Source organism: Dipodomys spectabilis, unplaced genomic scaffold, assembly GCF_019054845.1.
Source record: "Dipodomys spectabilis isolate Male_0828 unplaced genomic scaffold, ASM1905484v1 ptg000052l, whole genome shotgun sequence".
NCBI classification, from domain to species: Eukaryota; Metazoa; Chordata; class Mammalia; order Rodentia; family Heteromyidae; genus Dipodomys; species Dipodomys spectabilis.
Window position 1 is genome coordinate 1,512,531 of NW_024870729.1, and position 12,823 is coordinate 1,525,353.

At 36.8% G+C, this 12,823-nt stretch overlaps 1 protein-coding gene across 1 annotated transcript in view; it reads left to right on the forward strand.

Annotated features, from left to right (window-relative positions):
• The window catches only part of Adam18 (ADAM metallopeptidase domain 18), a 66,920-nt gene that overhangs the window by 34,433 nt on the left and 19,664 nt on the right, over positions 1 to 12,823 (forward strand). The window contains exons 15-17 of the mRNA XM_042679488.1: positions 2,199 to 2,304; positions 4,413 to 4,602; positions 9,095 to 9,175. Of these exons, the coding sequence (XP_042535422.1) occupies positions 2,199 to 2,304; positions 4,413 to 4,602; positions 9,095 to 9,175 (377 nt within the window). The remainder of the gene's footprint in view (positions 1 to 2,198; positions 2,305 to 4,412; positions 4,603 to 9,094; positions 9,176 to 12,823) is intronic.

The following is a 12,823-nucleotide window of genomic DNA, read 5'->3' on the forward strand; positions in this document are numbered from 1 at the left end:
GTGTAAGTTTTGGTTTGGGTATTTAACTACCTGGGGAGAAAATTTGTCGTTTGTAGATCGCAATACATCTAAACCATTTTAAAAGTGAATCCATTCAGTCCATAATTTTACTTAATTACCCCTCTTACTCCTAACATTCAAAGATCTAATCATAATAATGTGAAACTTTCAAAACACAGAATGAATTTCATCACGGTAGTCAGATTTCTTCACTGATGAACAACTGGTAGGATAACTGTACTCATAGGTCACATGGTTTATATTTGTATTTTTGGAATAATGCAACTATGACTCCTGCTTTCTCAGTATACTACAGATTAGAGAAATCAAAATAATTTGAATACAGCAAAATTATACAGTTAACTATATTCAAAGAAAAATTGAAGTTTTCCAGATGGAATAAAGATCAAAAACACCCAGTTCCAGTTAAATAAGCAACGATGTCCTCAGGAGTCTAGTTTGTACCAAATGATATATATATATACTGTGATTCATGTCGTCTTTTGAATTATTTGAAACGTGTCTATGATGAAGAGATGAAAGCATAAAGGAAATATAAAGCCACTGGTTATGCGAAGTACATTTAAATAATGAACATGTAAAATAAAGCAATGTTTTGGGCAAGTTGTAGTGCCAGCTGTGGTCAGATGTCTCTAGCCATGAGCTCCTTCCGAACTTGCTTCAACTTCAAGAAGACATCTTTTCCAAAGGCCCATCCTTCTTAGGGCAGCACATATACAGTAAGTAATTGGCCTGGTTGTTTGAGCCCAAGCATATACCGCTGTTTATACTGCACAGCTAGAAATGTGTTGTCCGTGACTATTTTTTGAACTGTCTTCTCAGTTTCATTTCTCTAGCCTTCTCCCCATCACTTCCAGAGATACTAGCCTTCCACCCGTCTCATCTATAGTGGTTGGACTGAGAGTAAGATGAGCGCATTTCCCATAAGGTGCGTTTGCCCATCAAATCTGTAGAGATTTTTGATGGTACTGGGATTTGAACTGAGGGCTTTGCATTTGCTAGGCAGGCATACTACTTCTGAGTCATTTCCTGACCCTTCTTGCTTTCTTCTTCCTTTTTTTGTGCCAGTATGGAGCTTTGAACTCAGGACTTACGCATTGTCCTGGGCTTTTTGCTCAAAACTAATGTGCTACCATTTGAGTCACAGCTCCACTTCTGGCTTTTTGAAGTGGTTAATTTGAGATAAGAGTCTCATGGACTTTGCTGCCTGTTCTGACTTCAAATCATGATCCTCAGATGTCAGCCTCCTGAGTAACTTTTCTTATTTTTAAATCTCTCTCTCTCTCTCTTTCTTTCTCTTTCCCCCTCCCTCCCTCTCCTTTTCTTTTACTCTCTCTTTAATCTTTCACATCAAATAGCTGTGGTGGCAGACAGGTACCACTATGCCCAGCACTTTATTGATTGACTTGAGGTCTGTGGAACTTTTTGCCTAGGTAGGTCTTGAACTGTATGATTTCCAATCTCTGCCTCTGGAGTAGCTAGGATTGCTTACTGTGTTTCCTTTGTTTCCTGCTTTGAAATAGTAGATTCTCTTCTGAATTTAGCTTATCTCTTCCTTGACTAGTGTAGCCCACAGTAACCGGGACAGATTCTGCTGTCTGACCTCTTTGCCTAGGAAAACCTATCCATCAGGACTGTTGTCTGTAAGATTGACATAACCATTTCCCCAAATGTTTCCTTGAGATTTCCATCCTAGATTCCACTTCTAGGTTTCCATCCTAGCATCTAATAAAATAGGAATAACTCCTAAATCTCCCAAGATTTACACAGCTCATCTAGCTATTCAACATCCCATGAGATTCTGTTAAAATACTGCGGATTCCACAGCAGAGGAAAAAAAACAAACGAACAATGCCATTATAGGAAATTATGCACTGGCTGCAGATATTTCTACCAATGTGTAATTTCTCATTAAGAGAGCAGGTTACAAAGCAAGCTCAACACTCATTGGACTAGGAAGTAGTTGCTCCCACAGGTAAGGACAGCAAATTGCTATATAATTTTCTGCAATTGTTTTGTGTTAGCTGTAATTACTGCCTTTTGTTATATGTAATGCACATGGAAACTGAAGTGTAATCAAAAGAAGCATGATTATTTAGAAATAAAAGTTTCATTAGTTTGTTGATGTTTAATTTCGATGAAAGGTGATAACTCAAGCACATGTTTGCATTTTTAAGGTGCTCAAGGGGCTCCCTATGACTGTTTTAAAGAAGTTAATTCTCCACATGCGAGATTTGGGAACTGTGGTTTTAAAAATTCACAACCATTACCTTGTAATCCAAAGTACGTATATAGAAAATGATTGTTTATTTGAATCATAAAAATATATTTTCTTGTCAAGAGATAATTTTAATGGACAGTAAATTGATAAGAAAATATTTTCATGTCATTATCTTTGTCTTCTCTGCAATGTAGAGGTGTCTCTTTCTCTCTCTCTCTCTCTCTCTCTCTCTCTCATTCTCTCTCTCTCTCCCCTCCCTCCCTCCCTCCCTCCAGTACTGGGGCTTGAACTCAAGGCCTTAAGTTGTAAGCTGGCTACACTTGAGCCATACCTCCAATGGGGCCTAGTGACCTTTTCTGCCTGGGCTGACCTTGAATTACAGTCCTCCAAAACTCAGCTCCCTGAGTAACTTGGATTACTAGCGTGAGCCACCAGTGCCATCTCAGTTTCATTTTTGCTTTCCTTGACACCATCCTGTGAATGAGACTGACACTTTTCAGGTAATACACACAAACTGCAGACAGTGGCTGGGGAAGTGGGGGGAGTAAGGGGAGTAGAGGCTCAAGTTCTATACAAAGAATTTTAAGTAGAATTTTGAATTAAGTCTATCAATGGCAATAATTCTAAAAGCAAGTATTTTACCTTTTTCCCCCCCTTTTTTGTGTCGGTTGTGGGGCTTGAACTCTGGGCCTGGGCGCTGTACTTCAGCTCTTCAGCTCAAGGCAAGCACTCTACCACTTGAGCCACAGCACCACTTTTGGTTTTCTGGTGGTGTATTGGAGATAAGAGTTTCACGGACTTTCCTGCCTGGGCTGGCTTTGAAACGCAATCCTAGATCTCAGCCTCCTGAGTAGCTAGGATTACAGGCATGAGCCACCAGCGCCTGTCAAGTGTTTTGACTTTTAAGACATATTATTTTGTTGTCTGTTTCAATAGTTGATATACGAAATTTATAAATACTCATCAGTAATTTAGTTTGGACTGCTATCTGCCACACAAATAACTAACTCATGAATCCAACAAAAGGCCTACCTTGTAATAAGTGCTTTCTGGATTTGCTTAGGGTTATTAAATGTAAAAGAATTAGCTGATTGCTGGTGGTGTATGACTGTAATCTTAGTTACTTGGGAGAATGAGTTCTGGAGGACTGTGGTTTGAGAAAAGTTGGAAAGACATTATCTTTAAAATAACCAGCAAAAAACAAGACTGAAGGCATGGCTAAAGTGGTAGAAAACAAGCTATGCAGAAGCAAACCAAGACAGTGCAAGATACCTGGAAAAAAAAGAAAAGAAATACAAATGAATAGTTTCTAAATTTATGTGACAAGTTTAAATGTACTGACAGACTATGTTGAAAGGAGTTTATAACTACAATTTCCATGTACTGTAGAAAACATATGATCTAGAGTTTTTAATAAAGTCTATGCACATATTCAAAGGAAACACACATAATCAAAAGAAGCAGAAAGATTACCCAATAGCTAACTAGTCACTCTCAGCAGTGTGTAGATAAAAAGTCAACCCTTTGGCCATTTTAGCATAATAGGTGTGAGTAGTAAGATCTTCCAAGCAATTAGGCAAAAGAGATGATTGCTCTCAAAGTAATGATACTAGAGAATAAAGCTGAGCTCTGTAATAGAAAATGAAGTCAGATGTGCTCATTGGAGTTCAGTATATACATTTCAATACTGCTGCAGTGGTAATTAATCCAGTTGTGTTTAGTTGTTCCTAAGAATGGTAATTAGTCCATTGAATCATATCCCATAATATCATAGAATAATGCTTTGCCTTAGTATTTTTTTCTGTTTTTTTTTTTTTTTTTTGGTTGGTCATGGGGTTTGAACTCTGGGCCTGAGCGTTGTCCCTCAACTCCCCAACTCAAGGCTAGTAGTGCTCTACCACTTGAGCTACAGTGCCACTTCTGGTTTTCTGATGTTTTATTGGAAATAAGAGTTTCACGGACTTTCCTGCCTGGGCTGGCTTTGAACCATGATCCTCAGATCTCAGCCTCCTGAGTAGCTAGGATTACATGTGTGAGCCCCCAGCGCCCGGCTTTCTTTCTGGTTTTATGCCATCAATTCATATTTTATTCACATCTATGCAGTATTTAATTGGAAGCTGGAATTCCTTAAAAGTAAATTGATGAGGCATTTTCTGCTTTTCATTTCCAGGGACATCCTCTGTGGAAAATTAGCCTGTACCTGGCTGCATAAACATATTCATAAAAGTGCCGCCCGATCTGCCATTTACTCTTACATTCACGATCATGTGTGTTTGTCTCTAACTCCCGGGTCATCTGTGAGACCAGATGGAAAAGACAATGCCTTTGTGGCTGATGGCACTGTGTGTGGACCTCAAATGGTAACAAGCATATTTAGCTGTATTCAGTTATGTTAATTAGTAAATACCATATCCCAAGATGTCTACCACAATCTCAACCTGATGCTTGTATTTATTTCCCATACAACATTGAAAGGGTAACTAAAGTAGCATTGCTTTCTGGATTAACCTGCTCTCCATCCTAACATGAAAAAAAAATACATCCTCACCAGCATTTAGTATTTTAGCCATTTCCATGTGTGTGTGTTGATTGATAATTATGACTTTAATTTGTATTGTTCTTTCTTTTTTATTTTATTTTTAGTTTTTGATGCTGGTCCTGGGGCTAGAATTCAGAACCTGGGCGCTGTCTCTGAGCTTTTTGCTCAAGGTTAGCACTCTACCACTGGAGCCATAGCTCCACTCCCAGCTTTATGGTAGTTAATTGGAGATAAGAGGCTCATGGACTTTCCTGCCCAAGCTGGCTTTAAATGGTGATCCTTACCTCTCAGCCTCCTGAGTAGCTAGGCTTACAGGTATAACTACTTGTACCAGTCTAATTTGCATTTTCTAAAGGTAATTGTATTCACTATCTCCTTTGATTATTTATTATCAATGAGTCTATTTATATCTTTTGCCAATATCCTGGTAGGATTGCCTTATTTTAACATTTAATTTTATTGTTCTGTTTTGAAACTTTTTACATATAAAAAGCTGTGTACAGTTATGTACATAACATGATATGTTTGGAAATATTATTTTTTTTTTGGGTCCAGTCGTGGGGCCTGAACTCTGGGCCTGGGCGCTGTCCCTCAGCTCTTCAGCTCAAGGCTAGTGCCCTAACACTTGAGCCACAGCACCACTTCCGGCTTCTTTTCTTTTTGCTTATGTGGTGCTGGGGAATCGAACCCAGGGCCTCATGCAAGAAAGGCAAGCGCTCTACCACTGAACCATCTTCCCAGCCCATGTTTGGAAATGTTGTACATCTATGAAACAGTCACTGAACTCTATGCTATGACATAATCTACAAGTATATCCTCAACATTTTATTTACCTATTATAATTCCCACAGCATACAATCCCTAGTCTTACATGTTATTCAAATTTATAAGACAATGTTGGTAACCATATAAGCAATTTATGGGCAGAAGGTCAGTAATTATTTATCCTATATAACTAAAACTTGTACAATGTGATTAATATTTCACTGTTTTCCCAAGCTCCTGACAACCACCTTTCTGCTTTCTTTAGTTTGACTGATTAAGATTTATCATATAAATGATGTATACTAATTGCCTTTGTGCCTTCCTTGTTCATTTAAAATAATGTCCTACAGGTTCATAGGTTCAATCATGTTCTTTTTTTTTTTTTTTTGTCAGTCATGGTGCTTGAACTCTGGGCCTGGGCACTGTCCCTCAGCTCTTCAGCTCAAGGCTAGCGCTCTACCACTTGAGCTACAGAGACACTTCCAGTTTTCTGGTGGTTTATTGGAGATATGAGTTTCACTGACTTTCCTGCATGGGCAGGCTTTGAACTGTGATCCTCAGATCTCAGCCTCCTGAGTAGCTAGGATTACAGGCATGAGCTACCAGTGCCCGGCTTCCATTCATGTTCTTATAAGTGGCAGGAATCCCTTATTTTTTAAGGTTAAATATTATGACATCATATATATATATATATATATATATATATATTACATTTTCTTCATCCATTGGACATATTGATTGAATTTATGCCTTGGCTACTGGGAAAAATTTATCAGTGAATAGAGGTGCAGAGATCTCTTTGGGATCCTGATTACTGTTTCTTTGGAAATAGATCCCGTAGTACACAAGAAAAAAATCAGTGGTAATACCAAATGCTGGTGAGGAGTTGGAAAACATTTTATCATGAATGGACTGGCTTATACAAGGAAGAGTGGCTTTAGTGGCAATTTTCTATAGTGGATATACCACTTTACATTCCTATCAATAGTGTATAAATGTTTCATTTCCTTTAAACACACACACACACACAACTCTTTGTGGCTGTTTTTGTCTTATTTGTTCATTTAGCTGTCTTGGGAGGACAAGAGGGAACACAGATGGTGGGACAAAGGATGAACAAATGCAGCCAGTGGTACTCATTAGACACTGTTAGAAAATGAACTATACAACTTGTGGGTGGGAAAGGGAGGACAAACCGGAAGAGAGCAGGGGAAGGGTGACATTGTTAAAAAAAGAAATATACTCACTTATGTAACTGTGACCCCTCTGCACATCACCTATACAATAACAACAAAAATGCATGAAAGGAAAAGAAAGTATTCTAGGCATCAGGTGATATCTTATTGTGGTTTTTATCTGCATTATCTGATGAGTGGTGATTTGAGCATTCATGTTTATCTAGTGATAATTAGTGATTCTGTTGACAATTATCAATCTATTAATATACTTTGCTTTAAATTAGGTTGTTTTCTTTTTATTGATTTGTTTAAAGCGTTTATAATATTTTTCACATTAACTTCTATCAGATATATGGTATGCAAATATTTTCTTACATTCAATGGGTTGTCTCCTAATTCTGTTGATTATATCCCTGGCTGTGAAGAAGCTTTTAGTTTAATGATCTCATTTGTCACCTTTTGCTTTTGTTGCCTGTAGTTTTGAATTCGTATCCAAAAGATCATTGCCAAACCAATCCCATAGAGCTTTTCCCCTGCATTTTCTTCTAGTAGTTTTACAGCTTCAAGCTTCACACTTAAGGATTTGAAACACTCGAGCGGATTTTTGTAGATGAAAATCACTGTTGTGAGCAAGTGTCTACTTTTCTCCTACATGTAAATTTTTGGGCTCTGTATGAAATCTAGGCCTTTTGCATTCCTATTGTTCTCTTGTTAATGTCCCTGATCTGGCTTCTTCTTTGTCTGTTTTTTCAGTTCTAAGCAGTCTGCTTATTTTCCCTCAGCCTATAGTCACTTCCAGTCCTTTATGGCTGCATGGCATCCAAGTCTAGGTTTGCCACAGAGCTGTTATTGGTAGTTTTACTATTTCAGTGCTAGAAGTTGACATAAGCCCAAGTTTGTCTATCTGTAGCTGGTGTGTTATTCAAAATGACTCAAAAGAATACTTACAGAAGATAATCGCTCCCTAAAAACCTCTCTGCTCAGACATTGTAGAGTTCTGCTTGGCTCTGAGCAGAATTGCTGTGAATGGACTAGCCCGACACTTCTGTGCCACACCTGGCACAGTTTGTTGATAATGTACAGAACTGGAATAGTTTGTTGGTAATGTGAAGACTTGCTACTGATTTTTGTTGTGGTGTTATATCCTGCAATGTTACTGAATTTGTCTATCAGTTCTAATAGCCACCCCTCTCGGCCCAAATTCCTTAGCATGTTCTATATATAAGATTTTGTTACATACAAACATAGATAATACAGTTTCTTTGTTTCCAGTTTGGATACCTTTTACTTCTGTTTTCTAATAACTTTCAGCACTATGTAAAATCCTGCTATAGTGATATACATTTTTGTCTTATTTCTGATCTTAGAGGAAAGTTTCAACTTTTCATTATTGAATATAATGTAACTGTGGGCTAATGTATATGATGGTCATTACAGCAGGGAACAATCGTTCTACATCTAATTTGCTTAGAGTCTTTTCATGAAAGTATGTTTTACTTTGCCAAATGCTTTTTTATTCCTCTGTTGACAAAATTATATTGATTTAGGTGTCCACTGTAGCCATTTCTGTAGATGAGAATATGTGCATTATATCATGCACGGATGGCTTTACCTCTTCCTTTACAATGTGTCTTTTCTTTCCTTTACTTGGGTAACTGCAAGGCTATATCTAATATATTGAGTATAAGAAGCAAAGGAAGGCTGTATTTTAATTTTGAAGAAATAATTACAAGAAGCTAGCTTTCATTTGCATGTGCTGACATCATATAGGGAATTATTTGATCAGCCTTTATGCTGATATTTAATATTCATCTATATTTCATTCTCTGAGCTTTTAAAAAACATCTTTATTATCTTTAACTGTACAAAGCAGTTACTATTCACAAAGCAATTTGTGAATACAATGCATCTTGGTCAACATCACCCCTTCCAACATTCTAACCCACCCCTTAATCCATCTCTTCCTTCACTTTTCATAAATTTTGTAGAATATGTGTTGAGCATTTGACTGCATTCTCTGCCTCTTTCCCTCTCTTCATTCATATACCCTCCCCCTTTGACTCTATACCAACCTTTTCAAGTACCAGTTTCCTCTTGTTTATTTTGTTGAGCTATGATTTGGCCTTTCATTGCTTGTGTTTTCCCCTGAAACTACCCATATTTCAATTATTATGTTATATTTAAACAACCTATGCCAAGGTATAGGTTCAATTGAGAATTCATATTGGAATGTCAGAATACTTGTACCAGAATCACAGTGTAAGATGCTCAACTTGTGCATCTCCCATGATGATGTAACAAGTAGTTCAGTTTTTCTCATTTTACATGGACTTTCTGAATGACTGTGGCATATTGTGTGTTCAATTTTAGTATTGTATCAACAAAACCTGCAGAGGAGCTCATTTAATGGGATATAACTGTAATGCCACTCAAAAATGCAAAGGAAATGGGGTAAGTAATCTTTCCTTTCATAATTCCAAATAGTATGTTATTGTGAGGAATGCAATGAATATCCTGTTTGAGAAGACTAGTCATCCATATTATTTCTCAACTAAATTTGTCTGTGTCTAGCTGATTTATAGAAAAAAGGGCAAGTGAGATAATCCAAAACTGAACATACTGTACTGTATATGTATTGAATTTATTGTAAACACCAACACTTTGTCATCAGCACTATATATATATATTCATAAAAATGCATTTATATGTATTTTATGTCTGTTTTGTTTTTAGGGCATTTGTATGTACTTTATAACTATGTTTGCTTTTGTTTTACTTGTCAAAAAGTATGCCATGATTTTCATCTGTGACATAAACATCCTCCAATCATCACATCCTCCAATCACATCTGCAGTCACATCCTCCAATCATGTTTCTAGTTATATCCTGATTTTAAAAAGAGCGTAATCCTTGTCTTTTATCAAGTATCTGATTAAATAATTACAAATAAAGATGCACATTTGAGAATATAATATATTCTCCCTCAAACACTTAATAATTAAAGTGTGTGATTATATATTATTTTACAGAGAGTGCATAATTAAAACATGTTGATAGGGAAAATATCTGACAGAAAATTCAATCTTGTGCAAAAGATAGTTTTTACTTTTTAAAAAAATTTAACCAGGTAATTGAACCAAAATGTTTTGGTAGGTTGAGGTTGCATTTTCATTTCTTGCCATTTATACATTTGAGTCATTTTTTTCTTTTTTTCTTTGTATATCTGTTTTTTTATTTTAATTTTATTGTCAAGGTAATGTACAGAGGGGTTACGGTTACATAAGTAAGGTGGTAAGTACATTTCTTGTTGAACTTGTCACCCCCTGCCTCATTTTTCTCCCTCTTTCTCTTTCCCATATCCCTCCCCCTAAGTTGTACAAATCATTTCTTGTGAGTATTGCTGTTGCAGATTGGTGTTTTCTTATTTTCATAGAAGGAAATCAAGTACAGTCAACAATAAGAGAATCTAAATTCACCAAAATTTACTAGTATTAAAATTTATAATTTGTAAATATGTTAGTTTGGAAAATATAAAATTTGACTATGAAGCTGGGCACCGGTGGCTCACGCCTGTGATCTTAGCTACTTAGGAGGCTGAGATGTGAGGATCATGGTTCAAAGCCAGACCGGACAGGAAAGTCTGTAAGACTCTTTTTTTTTTTATTGTGAAAATACCATACAGAGGAGTCACAATTACACGGGTAAGGTAATGAGTACATTTCTTATCAAGCATTGTTGCCTCATTCTTTGTTTCCCCTTCTCATCCTATCAGAAAACCAGAAGTGGCGCTGTGGCTCAAGTGGTAGAGCGTTTGCCCTGAGAGAGAGGAGGGATAGTGCCAAAGCCCAGAGTTCATGCCCCAGGACCATAAAAAAAAAATACCATGATGTCATTATCTACCACAGGTTGTGAACAAAATGAAGCCATGTCTTCCTTTATCTTTTCTTTTCTTTGTGTGTGTGTGTGTGTACTGAGACTTGAACTCAGTGTCTCTCACTATTGCTCAGCATTTTTGCTCATAGCTGGTTCTCTACCACTTAAGCCACATACCACCAGTCTTTCTTTGTATTTTGTATAATTGTTGCCTGATCTGTTGCTTCCTTATGTAAATTTTTCTCTTAAGTTTCAATCTTAATATTTTATGAAATCTCACATCAGCATTGTATAGTGTCAAGTTTTTGATACTTTATCATATTGAATACAAATCTTCCTACCTTCCTTCCTTCCTTCCTTCCTTCCTTGCTTCCTTCCTTCCTTCCTTCCTTCCTTCCTCTCTCTCCTCTTTTTCTCTCTTTCTCCTTTCTCTCTTTCTTTCGGCCAGTCCTGGGGCTTGAACTCTGGGCCTGGGAACTGTCCCTGAGCTTCTTTTGCTCAAGGCTGGCACTCTACCACTTGAGCCACAACACCACTTCTAGCTTTTTTTTGCGGGGGAGGGGGTTTGGACTTGGGGCTTGAACTCTGGGCCTGGGTGCTGTCCCTCAGATCTTCAGCTCAAGGTTAATGCTCTACCACTTGAGCCGCAGCACCACTTCCGGTTTTCTAATGGTTTATTGGAGATAAAAATCTCACAGTTTCCTGCCCCGGCTGGCTTTGAACCTCGATCTTCCCACCTCAGCCTCCTGAGTAGCTAGGATTACAGGTGTGAAGCCACTGGTGCGCAGCTCAGTGCTAGTCTTTTCTGTGTATGTGATATTGAGGAATTGAATACAGGGCTTCATGCATGCGAGGCAAGCACTCTACCACTAAGCCACTTTCCCAGTCCCAAAGTTTTCTTAATAGATGATTGTTCATTCAATTGTTATTTTACTCAGACATTTTGGATTTTCTCATTAAATATACAATGTAAAACATGATATTTGTTAAGAAAATACTTAATGTACATATACATGCATATGTATATATACACAAACATATATATACATGTATATATATGTATATGTATATACATGTATATATATGTATATATACATAGATATGTATATATACAGATATACATATATCTATGTATATATACATGTATATATATATATATATATATATATATATATATATATGCACGCATCTCTCTCTGTCTCTGTCTTTCTGTCTCTCATCTTTGTTTCTATCTCTGTCTGTCTGTCTCTTCTGGTGCTAGAACTCAGAGCCTGAGCACTTTCCCTGAGTTTTTATTTTTTGTTCAAGGCTAGCGCTCTACCACTCACAGCTCCACTTCTAGCTTCATGGTGGTTAATGGAGATAAGAGTCTCATGGACATTCCTGACTGGGATGACTTTGAACCTCAATTGATCCTCAGATCTTTGCTTCTTAAGTAGCGAGGATTACAGTACTGTATATAAAGCCAGCAACACTGGCTTTATATGCATGCTTATTTATATTTCTCTATGTACGTTATATTTTATAATAAAATATTTTAAAATAAAAAGTAAAAGTAATTAAAAAGTCAAGGAATATTTAAGGAAATGTTGCAGAAGCTGTATGCTTCTGTATGCCCAAATGACACATCTTAAGACACGAATGTATTTTTTATAGTTGTGGTCCAATTTTATTAATATGCACTTGGGTCATCAATACCATTATTTATAAAATATTGGAAGATATAGTCTTCTCGTTATGTTTTCATTAATAATATACTCTTGATTAGTTTCCCTAGAAGTTTATCATCTTTCTCTAATTATTAATGTTGGAAGAGAATATTATTTTTATTGTTTTTAATCATAATAGCTCAATACCTATGTACATAAGACCATATAAAATGATGATAATCGAAATGAACTATGCAAACAAGAGTTTTTTAAAATATATGGTGTGAAGTTATGTCTTTTTTCCTTTGTTTTTCCCCTCTTTGGTTTATCCCCTGTTGTCACTGTTCATTTTGGTACCCTGTGTCCTGTATATATGTTTATCTAATTTGGGGAAGGGAAAGAGAATAACAGAATGGTGAGACAAAGGACAAAGGGTGAACTAATGCAAGGGCGATACTCAAAGACACTTTGTTCGAAATGAACTTTACAACTTGGGGGAGGGGAGGTATCTGGGGGGAGATAGAAAGCGGGAGAAAATGAGGGAAGGGGTAACAATGTTTGACAAGAAATGTACTCA